At 60.7% G+C, this 23289-nt stretch overlaps 1 protein-coding gene across 21 annotated transcripts in view; it reads right to left on the reverse strand.

Annotated features, from left to right (window-relative positions):
* ANKMY1 (ankyrin repeat and MYND domain containing 1) overlaps positions 1–23289 on the reverse strand; it is a 50514-nt gene that overhangs the window by 20422 nt on the left and 6803 nt on the right. For 6 of the 21 annotated variants that reach the window (XM_047846454.1, XM_047846449.1, XM_047846453.1 and 3 more), the window contains 11 exons: positions 22139–22292; positions 19139–19325; positions 16386–16529; positions 10297–10769; positions 8560–8776; positions 8190–8453; positions 5104–5567; positions 3809–3980; positions 2538–2678; positions 2009–2149; positions 351–458 (listed from right to left, as the gene is read on the reverse strand). In XM_047846454.1, the coding sequence (XP_047702410.1) occupies positions 351–458; positions 2009–2149; positions 2538–2678; positions 3809–3980; positions 5104–5567; positions 8190–8453; positions 8560–8776; positions 10297–10769; positions 16386–16529; positions 19139–19325; positions 22139–22275 (2448 nt within the window). In that variant the 5' untranslated portion in view covers positions 22276–22292. Of the gene's footprint in view, positions 1–350; positions 459–2008; positions 2679–3808; positions 3981–5103; positions 5568–8189; positions 8454–8559; positions 8777–10296; positions 10770–16385; positions 16530–19138; positions 19326–22138; positions 22293–22625; positions 22959–23289 lie in introns of those variants that run through there. The other 15 variants (XM_047846462.1, XM_047846445.1, XM_047846458.1 and 12 more) reach the window with 9 other exon arrangements.

Below are 23289 nucleotides of genomic sequence, written 5' to 3' on the forward strand. Positions count from 1 at the left end.
ATGGAGAGATGTGTAGACCAATGGGTGGGGGTAGGTGAATGGACGGACCGACAGGTGGATGGATTAATGGCGAACAGACACATTCTCGGCAGCAGCAGGAGATGGGCATTGGCCAAGGTGTCCTTCCCGGTGCACTGAGGAGTCAATGCCTGGGACACTGGGTCACCTTCCTTCCTATACCCTTCTCTGAGGAGCTCCATCCACTGGAGAGGGGATCCCCCACGCCCCTTACCCCGTGCCGTCTCCAAGCCACCACGACAACAGCAAATCCCAAAGACTGACCAGGGCGGGGGCCGCTGAGCGGCACAAACGTCGCAGGTGAACCGCCAGCGGGTTTGGAACATGCTCACCAGGTCGTTGCCACTGGCGATGGACAAGGAGAGCGGGGAGTGGCCGCTCCACAGCACGTTGGGGTTCGCTCTGTGGGAGAGGAGGAGCCGGACTATGTCCCTGGCACACTGGGTGAGGAGAAAGGCAGGACGGCAGGTCAGAGGTGCCCGGACTCCCAGGAGCACCGGACGTTGAGCATGAACTCAAACGCCACAAAATCAGGTCTGCCGCTTGGTTGCTATCTCCTCCACACCAGCACCTTGCCTCTTCCAAATCTGGGACGGATGAACGGACGGGGGGGTGGATCCTCGAACTGGGAAGGGGCTTTCCAAACACACATCGTTTCTGATGCAAAACTGGAAGGGCACGCGGCGCGCAAATTGCCCTGAAGCTTGTTTTCAGAGGAAGGGGAGAGTCGGGACCGCACGACCGTGGCGGCAGGGCTGGCCCGGCTCCAGGGCTCAGGGACCGCGCAGGGCAGCGCTTGAGAGGAGTGGCCCTTGCAGCTTCAACTCCCGAGTGAGCGCTCTTTAGGGCCCGACTCCCCCTGCAGGTGTGTGGACCCCGTGCACCGGCCGGGCCTCCCTCCAAGCGCACGCCCCTTCCCCCTCCCGCCCTGGCCAGGCCAAGCAGCTGCCAGCCCAAACCTGCTGAGGGGCTCTCCCTCCCCTCCTCCCCCCAGAACACTGCACGGCTGGACGGCGGCAGCCCCCACCTCTCAACAGGGGCGCGAAGCTGCCATCTGCCCTTGGCCTAGCGATGACCCAATGACCCTGGACCTAATGGTGACGGTGCCTCTACTGTCTCCCGGCTTTGTTTCCCCGTAAAGCTTCCAAATCTGTAATCAGTGCAAAGATGCAGGCGTGTGGGGTGGGAAGCTCTGTACTCACAGCCCAGGCCTGGCGCGCGCGGCCCGGGCCCGGGTCAGCCTGCCCTCCCGGGGCCCAGCCGTCTCTGCTCCTAGCGTGGGGTGCGGGCAGCCCTGAAGGCTCTGCTCAGCCCAGTGGCCGGAGCCCGCGGAGCACGGACCAGGGACGCCACGAAGCAGGGGGGGTCTGGGTGCCTCCCACCTCCGCTCCCTCGCCCCCCGCCCACCCTCACGCAGGCCCTCACTCCCTTGCAATAGGCAGCATGACTCATCACCACGCTGGGCGGGGGCAAACCACCCGTGCCACAGACCCGAGAAGCCGGCTGCGATTTTCACCTTGTGGCTGCGTAAACGGAGGCTCAGTTCACTACGTGCTCCGAGGCCTAGCGGCCCGGGCTGCACTGGCCACTACAGCACAGAGTGAGGTGTGGTTCCCGGCTCCCCCCACCCCCAGGCCCACCTCTCGGCCTCCTCTGAGAGGCTCCCGCGCCGGAGGGTCAAAGCCCAGGGCTCCGCAGGACAGGCCCAGCCTTGGGGTCCCGAGTCAGAGACGGTGACTGAGGGGGGCCGTGGGCTCGCTGCCCTGCCCCGCCCCCACCACACACAGACACACGGGCCCGCGTCCCCGAAGCACCACAGGCAGAGCCTGCTCACGCGTGCACACGGAGACACAAGCAGACCGGCCTACGAGGACGAGCTCGCACACGGAACGCACATGCACACGCCCACGTCCACGCACTCGCGCGTGCGCACGTTCAGATGCGCGTGCGCACACACACCACACACGCACGCCGCCCGGCCCCGGCTCACCTTGTAGCTGTCCTCACGCTCACAGGCCACGTGCAGGGCCGTCCTGCCCCCCTCATCCGGCACACACGTAGGCCTGCTGTGGTAGATGCTGGCCGGGCCCGCTTCATTGTTGAGCTTCAGGCTTGAAGGCAACAGGTCTAGCTGTGCAGACAGGGGGGACCAGCGCTGGCCCCGAGCCTCGCCCCCCCAGGGCCCAGACACTCAGCTCCCGCCCGGCCAGGCTGGGCCGGAGACCCGGCGGGTGCAGACTCACACGTAGACGGGTTCCCACAGGCCAGCAAGAGCATCCCTCCCCAGACCGTGGGGCCCAGCACCGTCCCGCGAAACCCTCTCGAGCGCGACAGTGCATCCCCCACGCGCCCCGGAGAGGGTCGGCGGGGCGCACACGCTGGGGCGGGCCCCGCTGGTTTTGGGGCACACGGAGCAGTAGCCAACCCCGTTCAGAGTAAGGCCAATAAAGGTACCACCGTGTGCAGGGGCACCTCCTGGGTCCCGCGGCACCCCCGCCCCCCGCGGCAGGACAGGGCACCTTGCTCGGCTTGTACACGTCATCCTCGTCGGCCACCCTGGCGTCCACGTCGGTGACAGTGTGCAGGAGCAGCTCCGTTATCCTGACGCCCTCCTCTCCGGGAAGGGCGGCTGCGATGTGCAGGGGGGTCAGGGCCCCCAGCTGCAGAGGCCACACGGGCAGGGGTGAGGCCGGGCTCCCAGGCGAGCAAAACCCCCAGGCTGAGAGCCCCGTCCAGGGTGGGAGCGCGGCCGCCCGCGCCACACCTCTCGGAGACCCCACAGCACCATCCGGGCCTCATCGTGACGTTCAGGACATCGAGGCCCGCCTGCACGGGACCACGGACACGCACCCTCCAATTCCATCTACCAGCCCTGCAGACGCAGAGGGGCCCTGGGGGCCAGCCTCACTACAGCCCGGCTGTCCCGCCCTTCCCGCAAGAAAGCCCCACCCTTCCTGCCGGGCCTCCACGGGATGGGTGCCACCGGTGGATGGTCACACGGCTCCTGACTCCGGTCCCCGCCCAGGCCTGTCCTTCTCTGCCCACAGCAACCCTCCAGCCACTCCTGGGAGAGCCACGGGCTGCTGGGCCGTGCTTGGTCGGGGTGGCCACACAGAGGCGCACACCCCGGGCCAGCCTGGAGGGAGCACAGCCGACTGCGGAAGAGAGCCCGGCCAGGAGCACGCAGCACAAGGGGGCGGAGGCACAGGGCCGTCCATGTCCCGCAACCGGAACCCGCAAAGCAGGGTCTCGGGGAAACAGGAGGCGCCCTTGGAGAAGAGTCGGGAGGACATCAGTCCACGGCGCACAGGCGCTCTCCTGGCACAGGCACTCTCCTCCTCCTCCCCCTACCATCCACCCCAACAGTTTACTAAAGCCCAATGCCCCCGAAGGAGGACTGTGTAAGTAACAGGCGCTTGACTGGGAACGAACGAAGGCAAGAATAAGTGAACGGATTCGGAGCCATGTCGAGAGGTTACGACCTTAGTTCCTAAGGCAGAGTTCAATCGGTAAACCTGAAAGATTATCACGAGGTTCCCTGGGTCTCCACGGACATGCCACTGTCCCGCACTCACGCTCCCAGATGCTCAGAAAAGAGGGGGTGCGCGGTCCGGCCGAGGGGCTGGCCACACGAGACCCGCCTGCCCCTGAACAGGGACACCGGGCGGCGGCTGAAGCCAAAAGAACCCGCCAGCCTTGGCCGCGCCGCACCCTCTGACCGCTCGCCTCACGGGCCCCCCGCCAGCCCGGCCCTGCCCCCTGGTCCCCACCCCCAGCCCGCGGGTCCTACCTCAGCCGGGAGCTGGATGTCGGTCCTGGCCCCGTTCTCCAGCAGCAGCCTCACCCCGGCCACGTCCCCAGCCTTCACGGCAAAAAAAAGGGCCTGCATGGGCACGCGGCACAGGTTGGGGTCCGCGCCTCGGTGCAGCAGCAGCTCGATGGTCAGCCACCTGGTTCTGCGTCTGAAAGGACCAGGGTGACACAGTCACAGGCTGGGGACAGGCACGGGACAGCACCCCAGTCCCAGTCGGGACCGACGCTCCCCGGTAAAGGGGGCTCGGGAGGGCGCTGAACGTGTGGCACCTGAGCCCCAGCATTCACGGCCTCTCCCGGAACCGCCCAGGACCCTGCCTCCCCGAGGCCACTGGCCCCCGCCCTGGACCAGGGCTGCTCCCGCCGTCGCCACACCTGAGCCGGCCCCCGCCGGGCTGGAGTCCAGACGCAGCCCCGTCCCACCCCAGTGTCCGGTGCTCACTCGGCCTTGCTCAGGTCATCCGCCACACGGGGCGTGAGGTGGGGACCAGCCCTCCCTCCTGGGGTGGCTGTAAGCGGATGACACAGAGCACCCAGCACACGTAGGGCACAACACTGTACCCAGACACGCAGGCACGCACGCCCACCCACAACACGCACACTGCACAGGGACACAAGTACCACACACACAGCACACACACGTACACACACGCACGTCACACACGACGTGCACGACCACACGTGTGCACACCACACACACGTGTATACATACACACGGGCACGTGCCACACACACAGAGAACACACGTACGCACATATACGCACACAGCACACTCGCACACACACACCCATACATGGCTACCACACGCATCCACATGCACACACGTATACACACACACTGGGCACATACGTGTGCGGGTATATAGGAGTGTACGTGGCTGTGCAGGTGCGGGTTGGGAGAGTGCGTGTCCGCGGGCGTGTGCAGGTGCATGTGAGTGTGTGCAGGTGTTCAGGTGTGTGTGGGGGGCACATGTATATGAGCACCTGCACCTTGAAAGCCACAGGGCACATCTCCTAGCCTCTCACTGCCACCGTTCCCCTAAGGTCACACCCAGGCCCCAACCCTGAGCCATGCACAGAATGCCCACGTTAAGACCCTGGAGGCAGCGCGCAGGACAGGCCCCACGCACCCCTGTAGGCTCGGGGGGTGTGGGACACACACCTCTGGAAACACCTCCTCCTGGTGGCCAGGGAGGTGATGCTGGCCCACCGAGCAGGAGATCCACCCGTAGAAGTGACCCTCGGCCCCGCCGCCCACACCCCGGCGACCTACTCCACCGCGGCCAGCGCCATCTTCCTCACGGTGCCCTTGTCGAAGCCGGTGGCACTGAAGCAGGGGGCCTTCAGCATGCTGCGGGCCTGGGCGCTCCTCTCCAGGAGGTCCCGGGACGGCCCGAAGGAGAAGTTGCGCACACAGACGGCGGACTCGAAGTCCGTCTCCTGGCTGCCCAGCGCGCACCTGTCCAGACTCCTCTCCGTGCCATCCGGACCCTTCTCCAGGTCACTGGAACTGTCCCACGGTGACAAGTCCTGCTTCCGAGGGCTGCTCCCCAGGTCGGGGGACTCCTGGGACAGCCGGGCACCCGGGGAGAGACGGTCCTCCTCGCTGCCCCACACGATGGACATCTGCTCCTGGCTGCCTGGGGTGGGCGCCAGGTCCTTGAAACAGATGGACTCCATGGCCATTTCAGAGAATGAGAAGGCAAGGTTGGGATTCACTGGCATATTTGGAGCTTCCTTTGGAAAGTACCAAAAGAGAGAGGGACAGAGAGAGAGAGAGAGAGAGAGAGAGAGAGAGAAAATTAGAAGAAAGGAAAGAAATCAGAGTGACAATCCTATGTAACCAATGAACCAGCCCTAAAGGCTGGCAGTGACCTTCAAGGCCTCTAGCTGACCATGCTAAAGCACTCTGCAAAAACCGAGAGAGGGAAGCACGCATCTCAGGGGCCTCACACAGAAACCTGAGCCACATGGCAGCCACCAGCCACACGTGGCACCCGAGCTTTCGGCGTGAGGCCCATCCCAAACCGGTGTGTGCGTGGCCAGAGAAAGAATGCAGACTGCCCTCCTGTCTTTACACTAATGACCCAATGAAACGGTAAATTGTGGAGACACCAGTGAAATAAAATGCGTCAAAATTAATTCCACCTGTTCCACCTCTTTTTACTGTGGTTCCTAGAGGCATCTGCGCGACACTCACAACCAGCAGCGCGGCTCACTACGGTCCTGCCCGCGGAGGCCGCCCCGCAAGCCCGATGCACAGCCTCTGCGTCCCCGGTGTGGTCCCGGGACCAGCAGCATCCTCGTGGCCAGGGATGCAGATCCTGGGCCCCGTCCCAGAGCCGGGAGGCAGGATCCCTGGCAGTGGGGCCCTACCCCCTGCGACCCACATCGGTGAAGGGCCAGATGGCAGACGGAGGCGGCTCCGTGGGCCGGGCCCTCTGCCGGGACGGTGCGCACAGGGTGCAGGTGGCGGAGGGGCACGCTGCCCACCCGGAGGCGGCCGGTGAGGCCCGGCACGGGAAAGCCACCCGGTTCCTTGGACTCGGGAAAGGGCGGGGAGCCTGCCCTGGGCTGGAAGAGAGAAATTCTTCTCAACCACGTGCGGTGTGTGAACTTGTTCGGGTCTCGATTCATTTATCCCCAGTCTAAAAGGAAGGTTACGCGGGAACCCGGGAAAATTGCCTGGGTGGGATCCCACAGGACTTAACAAAGTTTTCAGGTGAGATGCTAGTGTCTGCGGTGTGTTGAGAGGGAGACAGAAGAATGTGTCTTCAGCCGACGTCTCTGGCTGAAGCGAGCCGATGGGGAATCCACACTAAGATGAGCACAGCTGGCGGGGGAGGCGGGGGTGTGGACGTGGTGCGTGAGCCGCGTGCTGGCAGCTGCTTAGTCTCGGTGACGGGTCCACGCAAGCTCCCGCACATGCCGCTGTCTTCGCTTATAATGTGTGCGTGCCATGTTTTCCAGAATAAGAAGTTTCAAAGAAGAGGAGAGGAGCGATTTTTACCAGTGTTTTAAGCGTACAAATAAAACCCTTTCTGGGGCTCTCGCTGCCTTCACCAATAATGACTGAGGCTTCCCCTGCGGCCAGGGTCCCCCCGGAGGATGCTCTGGGCTTGGAGAGGCTGTGGCGACAAAGTCAGCCCCCGTCCCCAGAAGCCCCCGGCCGAGGGGCAACACAAGGACCGACACAGTCTCCCCCCGTCCCCGTTCCTATGATCACATTGAAACTGAAAGTTGGTCGTGACTCTGAGTTAACAACCTCTGACCAGGAAGGAGAGGGCACTCACAAGGCACACGTTAACACTGCTACGAAAACAAACCCTCCACCGCAGTCTTCCTGCAGGGATGTCGCCTCCCTCCTCCCAGCGACCACCCGCCCCCCCCGCCCCGCCTCCCGCACACGGGACCATCCAGGGCAGCAGGGCCTCCGGCGGGCTCCCCGCGTGCACCTGCTCACCACACACAATGGGGCCCCGGCCGGTGTGCCCCACCCGCCCTGGACTCTGATGACCTGGTGCGGCCACACGTCAAGAACCACAGGCCGGGGAGAGCCGGGGCCCTGGAGAGGCAGAGGTTCAGGGAGTGTCTGGCAGCTGAGGGAGGCTGTGCACCACGGGCACAGGCCGGGGTGCAGTAAGAGCCTTTCCCCGAGGAAGAGATTCAGGAGCCCGCGATGAGGTGAGGGAAGGACCCCACCAAGGGGACACTGTCCAGTGCCGTCCCCTCACCCACCCGGGAGGGGCCCCGACCACGCTCAGAGAAAGCCCCAGCCCCTCCGAAAGCTTTCTCGGCAGCTGTCAAGGCCGGGCGGCCTCGCGGGGCTGACAGTTAGGGTCCAGGGTCTCCTGAGGGGCGGAAGCGTGCCCCCTGCAGGCACTGCCCCTCAGGCCGGTGCTCAGAAGACAGACACCAGGGTGCCCTGTGCTGTAGGGAGCCAGCCCCTGGGCATCGCCCGCCCCGGGCTGGGAGGCCCCCAGTCCGCACTGGAACCAAGCGCCAAGAGATGCCACCGTGGCGACTGAGTGGTTCCTCAGTGAATGAGACACGGGACCTCCGTGTGATCAGCCATCCTATTGCTGGGCCTACACCCAAAACCACCGGGAGCAGCTCACACCAATGCCTGCCTGGGGAAGCTCCAGGCGACATTATTCACGATGGGCAAAGGCGGGCCTCACTCCTTCCCTCACTCCCCGACCCTGTGATTCCTTCCCTGAAGCCCGCAGGAGGGAGCCCCAACCACTGCGCATGGGGCTCACGTGGGACACACATCCCTAGATGTCATGCCGGCCCCGGCCCCCGCTCCGACTCCCCGCCCGCAGGCCTCAGTGTCTGCTCACCCCATCTGAACCTGACCTGTGCAAGGCGGGGGGAGGCGCACTGCTGGGTGGAGAGACGGACAGGCGGATAGTAGACGGGGCACAGTGCTGGGAGCCGCAGGGCCGCGGGGCTGACGTGGGACTTGGGCGCCATCCTCTCAGCGATGTTGGGCTTAAAGGACGTGGACGGGTAGTAGAGGAGGAAGCACATGCTGAGCGGCGTGAGGCCCTCGTCCGTGTACTTGTTCACGTCGGCCCCGCTGTCCAGCAGAAGGTTGACAATGTCAGTGTGACAGTGAACCTGGAGGGAGAAGGCCAGCCTCACAAGGACGGCAGGCATCCCGGCAAGGCCCCTGCTGGAGGACGGTAGCCCCACTGAGGGGAGGCGACCCGGCACTGGGACTCACGGTGGCCGCAGCGAGCACAGTGTAGCCCTTGGCATCGGCCACATCGGCGCTGGCGAGGTCATCCCTGAGGATCCGGTAGACCCAGTCGTAGTCCCCTTCCTCGGCCCGCAGGATCATCTCCTTGGAAAGCTGCTCCTTGGGCCCATGGTGCGCAAAGCCGCTCCGGTCCCCCTCCAAGATGGCACCCATGTTCCAGCTGGTGTGGGCCTTCTTGTTCCTGGAGACACAGCGGGGACCCTGGGCATCCCTGGTTCATCAGTCTCTCCATTTGTGCTGGGGAAGGGGTTCTCAAGGGAGGACCCTGGGCGGGAAGGAGGCCAGGGATACACATGGGTCCGGCACTCAGCACCAAGCACTCACATCCACTTCTCACTCACTCTGCTATTTGAGTAGAGAGTTTGCAAGTCCCATGGCCCATTCACCACCACGTACTTCAGCCTCCTGTGCACACATAACCTCCTTCATGGTCAAGAACCTATAGATTTATGGCAGCTTCTGTACCCAACACTTATCCACAATTACTGGCTCAGTTGATGTCTGAATGATGGATGGGTGGATGGGTGGATAGATGGAGGGATGGAGGGGTGGAGAGATGGATGGATGGATGGATGGATGGGTGGGTGGGTGGGTGGACAGAGGGGTAGATGGCTGGATGGGTGGATGGGCAGGTGAGTGGATGGATGGGTGGATACAGGGATGGGTGGATGGGTGGATGGGTGGAGGGGTGAAGGGGTGGAGGGAGGGATGAATGGATGGATGGGTGGGTGGGTGGGTGGGTGGATGGGTAGATGGAGGGGTGGGTAGATGGGTAGAGGGGTGAAGGGGTGGAGGGATGGAGGAGTGGATGGGTGGATGGAGCGGTGGGTGGATGGACAGATGGAGGGGTGGATGGGTGGGTGGGCGGGTGGATGGAGGGGCGGTACATGGATGGGTGGGTATATGAATGCATAAGTAACCACTTGTGCTTACAAAACCTGGATTCGAAAATACTCTAGTTATATCTGAGGACAAAGTTTAGTAAATGAAAACATTCTTAAAATTTTTAACTTAAAAAAATCAGTTTTCATCAGGTGGCTGCCTACTTTTCCGGGCTGGACTGGGTTGGTGCTGGGAGACCAACGGAGCACTCCGCGCCTTCCCAGACGTCGGGAAGCCAGAGGCCCAGCCCGCCCCCAGCCCGCCCCCAGCCGGCTCTCCCACCCTCGGCTCTCGGCTCAGACCTGCTCCCATACATCTCTTCGTGTGCACCTCGTGAGCCGACATGACCCACAGAGGCTGGAGCACGGGCTCCGACCTGCACAGAGCAAACACACGCAAGGTCTCAGAGCCAGGATTTGAACTCGGCTCCATCAACCCGGCTGACCCTATTCCACAGCTCCTCCCAAGGCTCTACACTCTTCTAGGGACCGCCCTCACTCCGTGCTCCCCAGCAACCTCCTGACCGCTCCTTCTCCCGAGAGCAGGTGAGCAGGATCCCGGGCCCCTGTGCAGACATCGATGCCCCAGCACCCGCCTGCACCTGCATGCTCGCAACCCCGGGCGTGTGTCCCGGCTCACCGGCCCCGCACGGCTCTCCCTCCCCCTTCGTCGTTGCACTGCCTCAAACAGGAGAAGCACCTTTACGTGAACCCAAGAAATAACCCCGCGAGTCACTCAGCCAGGGGCCAGAGGCCCCCCAGGAGCCCAGCCCCGAGCACGGGCCCGTCATGGGAGGGTAAGAAAGATGGGGCAAGTTACCTGTATTTGTAGGTTTGCTTCTGGATTTTGACCATCAGAGGGGTCTCATTTTTTATAAACCAGGGCTCTTCATCCTCAGCAAATGGAGGAATGTCATTAAGGAAGATTTGGGCGTCCAATTCTTTGCGGAAAGAGCAGGTCATGGGCAGGTGGCTGTTGTCGGTCGAGTAAATGTGCATTTCTGGAGGCAGAGTCAGGTCATCGTTCAGAAGAAACCGCTTATAGTCGTAGAAAAAGGGGTCCTGTCCCTCCGGCTGGTCCCAGTCCACCTTCTCCTCATCCGAGAGGCTGAGTCTAGCAGGAGAGTGAGTGAGGAAGCCCGAGTACTCGGGGTAGTTGTGGATGGAGAAACTGCGGGGAACCTCCGTGCACAGCTTGATGAGGTGCTCCCGGACCCACAGCCCGACGTCCTGCCTGCCGTCCGGGTAGGTCTCCACGCCCGGCCCAAACCGTTGGTCCGCTTTGTACAGCCCCTGCGAAACGAAAGTCACCAGGGCAAGAGACGTCGTTCAGCAGGGCCCTAAGCTTTGCAACCGTTTTCTCAAAATCAAAGAAAAACAAAATTCCAGGAGAAACGTCTTCATTCAGTCAACAAATACTTACGGAGGCCGAGTATGCACCCGGCATGGTGTCCCAGAGCAAACCAGTAAATATGGAATGCATTGGGGGAGAAAGGTGCTTCGGACCCGGGGTGGTCAGCAGTGGCCTTACCGGTAAGGTGGGGACATCACCGGGGGTCTCAAGGCGGAAGCGTGTCAGGGATACCACATGTGGGCTCATTTCAGGGAACCCCTTGTAGCAGTGACACTGTGGGCCCAGCCCAGCCACCCGGGGCAGCAGAGATGCGGGGCCCTGGGTCAGAGAGACTCCGGCAGGTGTGACCTGAGGAGACGGGCGGAGGGAGGGGGGAAAGGGAGCTAACCCCCCCGCTTCCCATGAACCCAGCAGAGTGCAGTGATTTCTGGGCCTCTCGAGGCCCTTCCGCTGGGTGGGGCGGTCTGTGCTGGGTGGGGGATGTGTGGCAAGGGGAGGGCCAAGAGGGCCTTGGATGAAAGGTAATGCTGGGCCCACAAAAAGGGACGGGAAGCTCGGAGAGGGGCCCGGCTTCCCAGGAGAGCTGGCTCTGAAGGGCATCTGGAGGTCACTGGGAGCCGCAGCGGGGCCCTCCGTGTCACTCCCTGGTGCCACGCCCTCGCCTGGGACCCTGGGACAGGGCCCCTATCTCAGAGCCCCGGGCTTGCAGACTTACTTGGGGTGTAAGTCTCTGAGCTACACAGTCCCCCACAAGAAGTTCACAGTCTAGAGCGGAGGAAAGAACATGCGAGGAACAGTAAGACACGCCAAGGAGGACTTCATTGTGCAAAGCAGCTGGGTGGGGACGGCAGAGGCACTTCCGGGAGAATCTGCCGAGTGGCAGCAGGGCACCGAGTGCCACCGCCGTCTGCGAAAGGGTCGGGGGCCGGGGGGAGGCGGTGCGCATTCATCCTGGCAGCGCCGGAGCGTCACCGAGGCGGCGGAAGCCACAGGATGGATGGGCCGAGAAGGAAGACTGCGGACGGGGCAAGGAAAGGGGGTGCAGGGAGGCAGGCGGTCGGAAAGGCAGCTGCTGGGGGTCTGTGCGGAGACCAAAGGCGTTCATGCCCCAAGAGCTGACCCAAGAGCTCCATTTCTAGGATTCTATCATAAGGACATAATCTCCTTAACATCGTAAGGAAACAATCCTAACGTGATCAAAGCTATAGTCACACATACGTTCACAACAGTACGTCTAGCAGCAAGCTCTTAATAACGCTAACGGTTACGTTACTAGTAAAATATAATGGCAGTAACGTCGACGGTTAAAGAAAGGAGAATGTGTCTCCAGGACGCTACACGCCACAGGCTTAAAAAATTGCCTTTGATATCATTTACTTTGTGACCAAACAATCCCCCTCTAGGAACGTATCCCGAAGATCACCGACAAAAGCGTGGAACCATTAACCGGCGAGACCGTCACCACGGCGCCCCTCGGCACCACAAAGGCCGGAGGAAAGTGCGCGTGTGGTTGGCCCTTCCCGAGCAGTGAGGAGGGGGTCTGGGCTGTCGGGAGGAAGGGTAACCACAGGCGGCCCAGGGAAGCGTGCAGGGTGCACGTCCCACTGCCTACGCCGGGAGGAACGTGTGCGCACGTGTGCTCCTGATGTGTAAATGCAAAGAGGAAGCTGTACAAACAATCCCCGGTGACGAGAGAGGTCTCCGGATAGAAACCGTGGAAGCTGGACTCCTGTGGGGGGACCCTGTTTGCTGGATTTGCCTTCAGAAAAATATCCGTTTTTTACTGAATTACCAAAGTAAATTAAAGCAAGATGGTAAAAATCAAATCCTAAACAATGAAAACAACACAAGTGAACCTAGCTCTACCTCCAGGCAGCACGGACGGACGGACAGTAGCTCACGTGACTGGATTCCACCTTCCCGGTGGGATGGGTCCCAGGGACAAAAGGCAGGAAAGGAGCCCTGAGTTGTTTCAGGAGCCACGGCGCTGGAGCTAATGCTACGCCGTCCTTCTGAAACCGTCATACATACTTCACGGGGGGAAATAAATCGGAAATTTGCTAACGTTAGAAACAAAGATTTTGAAGACTAATTGGAAAGACGTGCAAATACGACACCATGGCTGTTGAGTAAAAAGCCCCGTATTCCCAAACTGGAGCTGGAGACGTCCGTATGAACCGACGGTGTCTTTTCTCATTTAGAGAAAAAAAAAGAACAAATCTAGATCTGCTACTGAAAAAGCCTACCAATGAAAACCAGCCAACACGATAGTCATAAGCACCCAAACGGTGGTTTCTCCACACCGCGCCCCATCTAGGCACCAGGCCAGATCAACGGTCAATCCTGGGACCAGGGCAGGAAGTGTAGGGATGAGCTGGGGTCTCCTTGCCCCAACAAAAGGCAAGAAAACCACCAGCACCTGGTGGAGCTATGCCTACGGCAAGAACCAAACTAAAGCAAAAACCAAACTCCCCCGACCAAAGAGTGACAATTTGGGCATCCAAAAGCATAACAACCACAATGTACTGAGATACACCAAATAGACTAAAATCCGTGAGTTTCTACAGATCCGAAAAACAAACAAACAAAAAAAACCCGAGTAAGCTCCACCGATCGCCATTGAAGAGTGTTAGGTAGTCATCCACTTGTTACCCTGACAAGGGGCAAAAAAGGAAAAGATCAAGTGTCATTTCGCCTTCCCCATAAAACTACCTCAAAGTAACCAAACGGTTGATGAAGGCTGTCGTCGACAAAAGAACTCTAGTTAATAAATGAAGGAGGGATCGTAGATTTAGGGTGTCACCAACTTGCGCCCTCTAATGAAATGACGGTCCAGCGATCTTGTCCAAAATCGGTCCAGCGATATTGTCCAAAATCACCACAAGTAAGGTGAGGAGGCCGTCGGAACCGACGGACAAGGACTGCAGACACCGGCACCCACGGATCAGTCCCGACATCACATGAAGAGAGGCGGCCAGACACGTGTCTCCGAGTGTGGTTCTTAACACTCGGAGTGTTAGTGTTAAGTGTACTTAACAAAGGTACGAAAGCAGCAGTAGAGAAATGACAGTCTTCTCGACCGATGGCACCGGATCAGCCGGCCGCCTACAGGTGGAGGCGGGGGAGGGGAGGAGGCCCAGCCAACCGTTGTTTCACGTGCAGTGCAAACATTAACTCAGAACGGATCCCAGACCTAAATGTCAGAGCCAAAACCATGACATGCAGAAGAGAACACAGACGAAAATCTGAGGAAACTTGGATTAAGCTAAAATTGCATAACTAGGACGTAAAAAAGCAAGAACCAGGGAAAGAAAAATCGATAAGCCTACGAGTGGCTAAAATTAATTTTTTTTTCAACGTTTTTTATTTATTTTTGGGACAGAGAGAGACAGAGCATGAACGGGGGAAGGGCAGAGAGAGAGGGAGACACAGAATCAGAAACAGGCTCCAGGCTCCGAGCCATCAGCCCAGAGCCCGACACGGGGCTCGAACTCACGGACCGCGAGATCGTGACCTGGCTGAAGTCGGGCGCTTAACCGACTGCGCCACCCAGGCGCCCCTAAAATTAATTCTTTTAATGTTTATTTATTCTTGAGAGACAGAGATACAGCATGAGCAGAGGGGCAGAAAGAGAGGGAGACAGAATCCAAATCAGGCTTCAGACTGAGCTGTCAGCACAGCCCCGATGTGGGGCTCGAACCCACAAACCAAGAGATCATGACCTGAGCTGAAGTCAGATGCTTACCTGACTGAGCTGCCCAGGCGCCCCACGAGTGGCTGAAATGAAAATAATAGACAACGCCAAGTGCTGACAAAGGTGTGGAGCAACTACTACCTTTGTATTTGGTGGCTGAAATGGAAAACGGCACAACCACTTTGGAAAACCCTTCGGAGGTTTCTTACGAAACTTGCCATACACGTCACCTACGGCCAGCGATCCCAAATGAAAAGACAGTATTTACCCAAATGAAAAGACAGGCGTGTGTGCACATGAAGACTTGGAATCAAACATTTTTAGCAGTTTTACTCAAAATAACCAAAAACTTGAAAGAACTCAGACATGTAGCTATTGGCGAATCAGTAAAACACGTGTCTCGAATCCACACAACGGACTACTACCTCACCGCAAAAGAAACAAATTGCTGCCATATGCAAATACGCACGAATCTCAAAAGAATCACGCCCTAAGCCAGAGAAATCGAACATGCAGGAACACCCATTCCACTGATCTGAAACAACGGAAAAGGGGACGTTGTGATGAAAAGCGGAGCAGCGTCACCGAGAGCTGAGGGGGTGGGGCTGGAGATGGAGTCCAGCATATATTAGGGGCTCGGACGGGGTACAATGCTTGCACACGAACACGCACAGAAAACACCATATGTAAATGTTTACAGCAGCTTGATTCATAATCAACAAAAGCTGGAAACAAGCGTCTGTCAGCCGGGAATGGAGAACGGTGCTGTGCACTCGGAACAGTGCTCAGCGCTAAGGAAGGAGCTGCGGACTCACCACAAGGCAGATGAATCTTCAATACGATCGCTAAGTGAAGGGCACCAGCCTCAAAAGTCTACCTACTGTATCTCACTAGCCTGGTATTCTTGCAAAGGCAAATCATCTGCAAAGCGACTGGCCAGGGCTGGGGTGGGAGGAGAGACCGGTACCAAAGGGGCACCGGCAGGAGCGGAGAAGGAGCCGTCCTGTACATTGACGGCAGTAGTAGTCACTCACACAACTCCAGGCTCGTGAAAACCTTCACAGCTGCACACTCAAGGGGGTGGACTGTACCCTAAGTTACGCCGTCCAGAAATAAAAGGAGGGAAGGCAACTGTTTCTGCAAAACCAGGAATGTCCTCCACAAATAAAGACAAACTTCAAGACAATCTATGTGGAATGATCCAGCTTATGTATAAAAAAGTAAATATTACGGTGCATTTGCAGTTTAATCTAAAGGATACACAACTCCCTGCTCTGGAAAACGGGGTCACGAAGCATCCTGTCTTCTCATTCTTGTTTCTTTTCTTTTCACGAACCTTATTATTGGTACTGTTAACGATCTTTAAAAATAAGGAAGTTACCACTTGTTACACGAATAAACTTCCCCAGGAACTAAGTATCTTTCTGTCCAGTGGCCTGAGCACACAGAGCCCCGCCCGTCATCTGCATCAGGGGCGGCCCCGCCCCCTCCTCTGCACCCGGGGTGACCCTCCCCCCTCACCCCCAACTCCAGGGCGGCCTCACCTGTCACCCACATCTGGGGCAGCCTTGCCCCCTCACACCCCCACACCTCCCCCCACCAGGGGCGCCCCGCCCCCTCACCCTCCTCCACACTCACACACCCCTTGGTGGGGGGCCGCTCCTTCACCCTTCCTCACCCGCCCCCCCCAGGGTCTGCCCCACCTCCTCACCCCCTGGCGGCCCCTCCCCCTCCCCTGGTGGCCCCGCCCCTCACACCCCCGTGGCCCTGCCCCCTCACCTGCACCTGGGGTAGTCCTGCCCCCTCACCCCCACCCCACAGGCGGCCCCGCCCCCTCTCCCCTGTGGCCCCGCCCCCTCACCTGGAAGAGCCTGGTCTTCAGGTACATGGTGCCGTAGCCCTCTCGGTAGCTGAGGTAAAACATGCCAGTGAAGCTGGAGCCGTCGGGCCACTGGTAGGTGCCCAGCCCGTGGCGGTGGTCCCGGTAAAACTGCCCGCAGTACGACTGTGAAGAGCACTCGGTGACAGGCTGTGTCCGAGAAGCTGCTCCTGGCCACCCCCCACCCCGGCCTTCCAGGAAGCCCCCCAGGTGGAGGCAGCCCGCCAGGCTGGCAGTGAGGCGGACCACAGGGGCACCTGGCCACGGGGCCCCTTCAAGTTCGGGGGCCGAACGAGTCTATGGGAGACGTCACCTATGTCACACAGAGCAGGTGCCAGGCGGTCGGGCCCCGGTGGCCCCCGTGTCACCTGCCCTAGCTCCGGTAGGGGAATCTGGAGAGGTGCCAGAACGGCCACCACTGCGGAGCGACGCCTGGGTTTGGGCTGGAGCCCCGACCCGGGCTCAGCTCCACGCCTGCCTGGGTTTATAGGCAGCAGGCTGGCAGGGACGGGGGGGTGGGGGGGGGGGCACCAGCCTCGGGCTCACCCGTGCGGCCCCACGTGTGACCCCAGGGGCAAGCTATGGGCCTGCGCGGGAACACTGGTGCGGCTACACTGAGCCACGGACGCCGGCCTCCGCTCGTGGCCCAAGCCCCACAAATGCCGGTGGCGGGTCTGTGCCGGCCCGCCTCCCTGCTGGGGCCTCAGAGGGGTCAAACAATGTGACGCCCATTGCGAGCTCTTCCCATGCCAGCCAGCCGCAGGCCGGTCCTGCGACACTCAGAGACGGCTCTGTAGGAACGGGACCCCAGGTGTGGCTGCTTTCGTGCCCTCCTCTGTCCTCTGGTAACGGAGAGGACTCCCCGTGGGTCTGGTGGCTGACGGACCAGGCACCAGTGACCAGGTCTGTCCGACCAGACGACTCCCGAACCCCGGCCCCAGCCTCAATTTGGGTTTGGCCATAGGACCCATGCCCGGGGCCAGACCAGTGTCCCCAGGGCCCTTCCTCTCCCCCAGAAGCGTCAGGCGTAGCTCCCACAGGCTCACCAGATGGCGGAAGGTTAGTCTGGGCGCCAACACAGAGACGGGGAGAGAGGGGGCCCGACAAGGTCATCAGAGTCCCCGGACCAGCCAGGCCTCGGGCTGCGGAGCCCCGCTGATGGGCTTTCCCATCGTAAGAGCCAACAAAGGCCCTTTTCAGCGCTGCCTGGGTTGAACGTGGGCTCCGCCAGCGCTTCTGAAGAGAATGTCGAGCACGGGGACACGCGGAGCAGAGGGGCACGAGGCCAGGGGCTGCCTGCTCCTGCCAACACCTGCACCACTTCGTGGGGGAAAACGGGGTCCACCCGCCTCGAAAACAACTGTCTGTGTACGAGTGTCGGTCCGTACGCGGGAGAAGGCTCTCTGCCCCCCCCACCCCGGGAGAAAGCAGCATTGGAGGGAGGCCCTTCCACAGCCACCCCATCCATCCCCACCCCGGCACTCACACCACGAGCTGCGTCTGACCCGCCAGGGCTGATGTGCTCGGGCCATTAACGCGTGTAGGGTCACCGCTGGTGGGTGGCACACCCTCTCATCCCCCTGGCCTCTCCGGCCTGTGAGCTGTCTCGGCTGCACAAGCAGCTGCTCCGCCGACCCGGAGGTCCCGCCACCACACCCGTCCCCCGTGGTCTCCCTCACGGTGGAACCCGGGCTCCGCGGGACAGGCCGGCACGCCCAACCTCCCACAGCCACGAACGAGGGCACGGGACACCACGGCGTTGGGTAAAAGAAAGAAACTAGCCGAGGACTGGTTTCAGTGCCAGTCCCGGAGCCACGGGAGTCAGCGCTTGAACCACCAGTGTCACGGTGGCTTGCACGCAACACAGGCTTCGGCCCCGGCCTCCCGGTCGCCTGAGGTCCGGAGGCTCGTCTGAGCTTGAGGTGCGTTCTGGGAGAGGGATCGGCGGGGGTGCGGGGGAAGGTTCGCCCCTGCCTGCAGCTGCGCCTGCCCCCCCCCGCCCCTGCCGCTCCCAGGCTCCGGCCCGAGACCCCGGTTATCAGGCCGCCCTGCTCTCCTCTGGCAAGCACGCCATCCTCCACGCGCTGACACACCCAGCCCCGGCTGCTCTTCTGAGCCTGGACCCCACTGGGCCTGGATCTGAACGAAAGTACCCTACGGGGCCGTCTCCCCGGCTCGCAGTAGAACCCACGCTCTGGAAATCTCCCCACCGGACAAGCAGGCAGCCGCGGCTACAGGTGTCGGCCACGGTCGTGCCACAGGCCAGGCCGCTGTGCCCTCCCCCAGGCACCTGTGGAGCTCCCACAGGTCTCTGGGAGTCTCCACTGGGGTCCTGGACGCGGCCTACTGCGTGGGCTCTGGAGCCTGCTCCCATCTGATTGCTAAAAAGATCCTTCCCTTCTCTTTAACCCTAAATACGATGCAATTTCACCGACGTACATACAGCTCCATGCAGTAATTTGAAGTGTTTGAACAGTTGCCCAGAATGAGAATTTATCGTAAGTAACCCTTCCCAAGCCGCAGCCCGGGAACGCCCAGGCCAACTGCATGTGTGACCCTGGACATCTGTGAGAATGTTTCTCTCTGGAAGTTTCTGGAAGGTTTCTCTCTGGAAGGTAGAAAAGACACAAGCCCAGCACCCTTCCTGCTGGAGACGGGCAAGTCTGCCTCACACCCCTCTTAGAAGAAAAGAGACAGCCAGGCCCTGGCGGGGGACAGCCGCAGAAGCCACCTACCTCGCCCGTGGGCCAAGAGAATTCACCGTATCCCAGCTTCATGTCCAGCCCGAAGTCCCCTTGGTACACACAGCCGTCCTGCCACTCCTGCACGCCTCGGACCAGCTGGATGTAGGCCTCCTTCAGGTCCTGCTCCCTGGGGGGACCCTCGGACACCTCTTCCTCCTCCGGGGCCTCTAGGATGTCCCTAGGAAGGCGAAGCGAGGGGCGAGGAAGATCAATGCTGGAACCGGCCTGAGGGGGGGGACCACGTGCAGAGAACACACACCGTCTCGTCTCTTCCTCCAACAATCCCGAGGCAGACGCTCTTGCCACTCCCATTTTGCAGAGTGGGAAACTGAGGCACAGGCATGCAGTGACTGCCCAAGGTCACACAGGAAGTGTGCAACCCCGAGTCTCTAACATGGGTAAAGGGCTGCCGGTGTCCTGGAAGCTGATGGGTTCCAGCTCCAGCTGTTTGCGGGGCCAGCCTTGTGTCCACCAGCAGCCCAGAGTGCCGCGGCAGGGTCTTCCCCCCGGGGGCCGGCAGCCTGGCCCACAGCTGGGCAGGAGGCAGACACCTGGCAGGCACGCATGGACCAGTGGGTGGTCTGAACAAGGAGAGGGAGCTTTGGTCCAAGAGCAGCAGCCAGCTGCCCACTAAGAGACCACAGGGATGGGCGGGTGCACAGCAAGGGGCAGAAAATGTTCACGAGGGCGAGCTGGCTTCTTTTCTGCTCTTGCTAAGAGTACAAATCCTGACCTAAAGGGAGACCTACCCCCAGCCCCTGTCACACACACGGCCCCCCTCTCTGCCTCCCTCTCAACTTAAGAGCTCTCTGGGGATGCTGTATCTCGATGTCTCTGGTCTACAGACCTGTGCCACTGTCGGGCTGATGGTCTAGCTGGGCTGCTGAGAGCATGGAAACCCCCGGACCTTGAGCCCCCTCCACCAGCCAGCCCTCAAATGCCAGCCGTGAGTCACAGAGGCTTCACAAAGCTTTGCCCAAAGAAGGGATACAGCTGCTGTGAACACAAAAATCTCCATTTGCCACTTTGTTATGCATTTGAAGAAAGAAGCCAGGAAAAACAGATACACACATGCAACAATGAAAAAATCTGAGGGCTGCGCTTTGGTTTGTTTCTTCTTTGGCTTACCTGTGCTTATGGGTTGAATTGTGTTTCCCCCCAGCCCCCAACACACGAGCGCGCGTGCACACACACACGTACACACACACACACACACACACACACACACACACACACACTCCTACGTTAGAGCCTACATCCCAGGACTTTACCTGGGACTGCATTTACAAGGTAACCAAGTTAAAGGGAGGTCGTCAGTGGGGGCCTAGTCCAATGTGACTGTTGTACTATAACAAGGAAAAGAAGTTTGGACACAGAGGAACACACAGAGAGAAGATGATGTGTGGACACAGGGAGAAGACAGCCGTCTACAAGGCAAGGAGGGAGATCTGGAACAGATTCTCCCTCGCACCCTCGGAAGAAACCACCCTGCGCACACCTTGACCTTGGGCTCCAGCCTCCAGCCTGAAAGACAATACATCTCTATTGTTTAAGGCACCCTGTGGGTGGCACTTGGTCGCAGCCCCAGCAGACTAACATGCCACTTTTCTTGCTTTGCCACAGGGCACACACACTACATGCTTAATTTAAAAATTTAAAAAAAAAAAAACCTGTTTTTGAATTATTAAGAGGAAAAGGTAATGGACTATAAAAACATGAACAAATGGAAAATTTCCTCAAAAAGCCAAAGGAAATGATTTTGAAACAAAGCAAGAAAATTAACAACACAAGCAATCAGCCGTAAAGCCCACTGTTGAGTCATTGGAAACGCCCAGCTGGCTGGCCGGGTGAGCAGGGTGGCCATGTGGCTCTGCCACCAGGCAGGCTCCCTGTCCCCCTTGGGGGCTCAGAGACCTTTCTCCTCTGTAAAACGGGGACTCTATCAGTCCGCTCAGGCTATTGCAAAGTCCCACAGGCAGGGAGCTTGAGCCACAAACATCCATTCTCACGGTTCTGGAGGGGGACACTAGACATCTAAGGGTGCCTGCAGACTCGGTTCCCAGACAAGGCCAGGCTCCTAGTTCATAGATGGCACCTGTGTCCTCAAGTGGCAGAGAAAGAAAGTGTCGGCTTCTTCCTCTTCTTAGAAGGGCGCTAAGGTCATCATGGGGCCCCACGACTCTAAGCCTAATCACTCCCCAAAAGCCCCACCTCCAGGGCTGGGTGTGTCAGTGCGTGGAGGATGGCGTGCTTGCCAGAGAAGAGCAGGGCGGCCTGACAACCGGGGTCTCGGGCTGGAGCCTGGGGAGGGGCAGGGGGGACAGGGGCAGCTGCAGGCAGGGCAGAGCTTCTGAGCCCCCCACCCCTGAGCCAACAGACCTCGCGTGACGGTGACCGGGACAGGGGCCAGGACGGCTAGGGCCCGAGCCTGCGCTGAGCCTGTGGAGGAGCACCAGTCAGCAGGACGTTGGGGGTTAGGGCTTCAACACGAATTTCGGGAGTGTGAGTGGGGGAAGGGAGGCACAGTGCAGAGTCCACAACAGGGACAAGTACAGCGGGACTACAGGGTGGGTTTCACCAGATGCCACGGTTAGGCGGGGAGGGCAGCCTGCCCCTGGCCCAGAGTAGGCCTGGGAGGTGTGGGCTCTCGCTGTTAACACCATAGTGTGAAGCCGCCCAGCTTGGGAACCCTCGGGGCGAGGCTAGGCCAAGGCAGAGTGGCGGAGCTAGAAGGGAGTGCGGACATCTGGCGGCGGGGGAGGGGGGGGGGGGGGGGGATGAGGGGGTGCTCCAGCTACCCCGTGTTGTAATTTTCCTCAGTGGTTGCTGATACGACGCTCAGGTCTTCCTCTCTCTCCAGAGACTACTTTTTGAGGGTTAAAATAACTTTTAGGGGTTTTTAGCACCTGCCCCAACGCTGGATCCCAGCTAAGTCTGGTCCCCAGGGTGGGGCTGGGAACGCCCCCCCTCCCCGTAGGAGGGCCCCCACACCTTTTGGTAGAGAGCATCTCCAGGGTCCCCAGGAAGTCGGTGGCAGCAGGCTGGCCGCCCCTCCCTGCCAGCTGATTTTCAGAGACGTCATCATCTGGGACTTTATAATACAAGGCTGAGGGACACCCACTTTCCATGCCTCTCGCCTTCGAACCTGAAAGCAAAGCCAGGGACCCACATCCGCCCTCAGAGCTCCTGGCGGGCCCCAGGGACGTGCCCACAGCCCCACCCGCCTCAGAGAAACAAAGCCCCCCTCCCCTAACCCGATCGATGCCCCCATCCTGTTGGAAACTCCGCCAGCGTCCCTCCTGTGGGGGCAGGAACCACACATTAAAAGCCATCTGGGCCACCCTCCCACGACCTCCTTAGGGCCCTACGTTGGAGTCAATATTCCTCCCCGAACAGCAGGCGTCCCCTCCCCCCGGGTCTCTGATGCCAGCCCACGAGGGCGGCCGGACCAAGGGCAGGGAGACGGCCCTCACCCGACCTCACACAAGCACGTCGGCTCCCAAGTTTCCTGCCTGTCCCAGACGCGGGAGGACAGAGGGCCGGGCCCAGGGGGCGTCGGGACCACGCGCAGAGCCCCGGGACACGCGCCTTCCCGTCTCACCGCGCTCCCGCCGGGATCCCGACTGCGCCCCTGCCGCGGGCCGCACCGAGGGTCGGAGAGCTCACACCTACCGCACCCGGCCCGCCCAGGGCGGCGGCCAGCGCAGCGCAGCCCCACTCGCAAGTCTCGTCCGGCTCCGCGCAGCGCCGGGAGCCCCAGAGCGTCGGGTTTCCCTGGAGACCTGCCCACCGCCCCAGCGCCGGACGCTCCCTGCCTCCACCAATCCCCGCGCCCGGCCCCTCCCCAGACCACGCCCCGCCCCCGGGCGTCCTTGGCGGAACAGGGGGCGCCCCTCTGTGACCTCACAGGGCCCCCGCCTGCCCGCGGCCGCCGAGCCCCCCACGCCCCGGCGCTAGCGGGCCTTGTGCCTGAGCCCCGCGAGACGCGGGAACCCGGCCGCCTGTGTCCGCTACGGGCGCCGACCTCCACGTCCCGCAGAGGCCGGTGAGCCGGCTCTGGGCCAAGGTCTCAGGGAGAGCGTGGGGAGAGCACTGAGCCCCCTACGCCCCCCCCCCCGCCCCCCGGGAAGAGAGCGTGGTGG

The sequence above is a fragment of the Prionailurus viverrinus genome, unplaced genomic scaffold (genome assembly GCF_022837055.1).
Source record: "Prionailurus viverrinus isolate Anna unplaced genomic scaffold, UM_Priviv_1.0 scaffold_39, whole genome shotgun sequence".
In the NCBI taxonomy this organism is placed as follows: domain Eukaryota; kingdom Metazoa; phylum Chordata; class Mammalia; order Carnivora; family Felidae; genus Prionailurus; species Prionailurus viverrinus.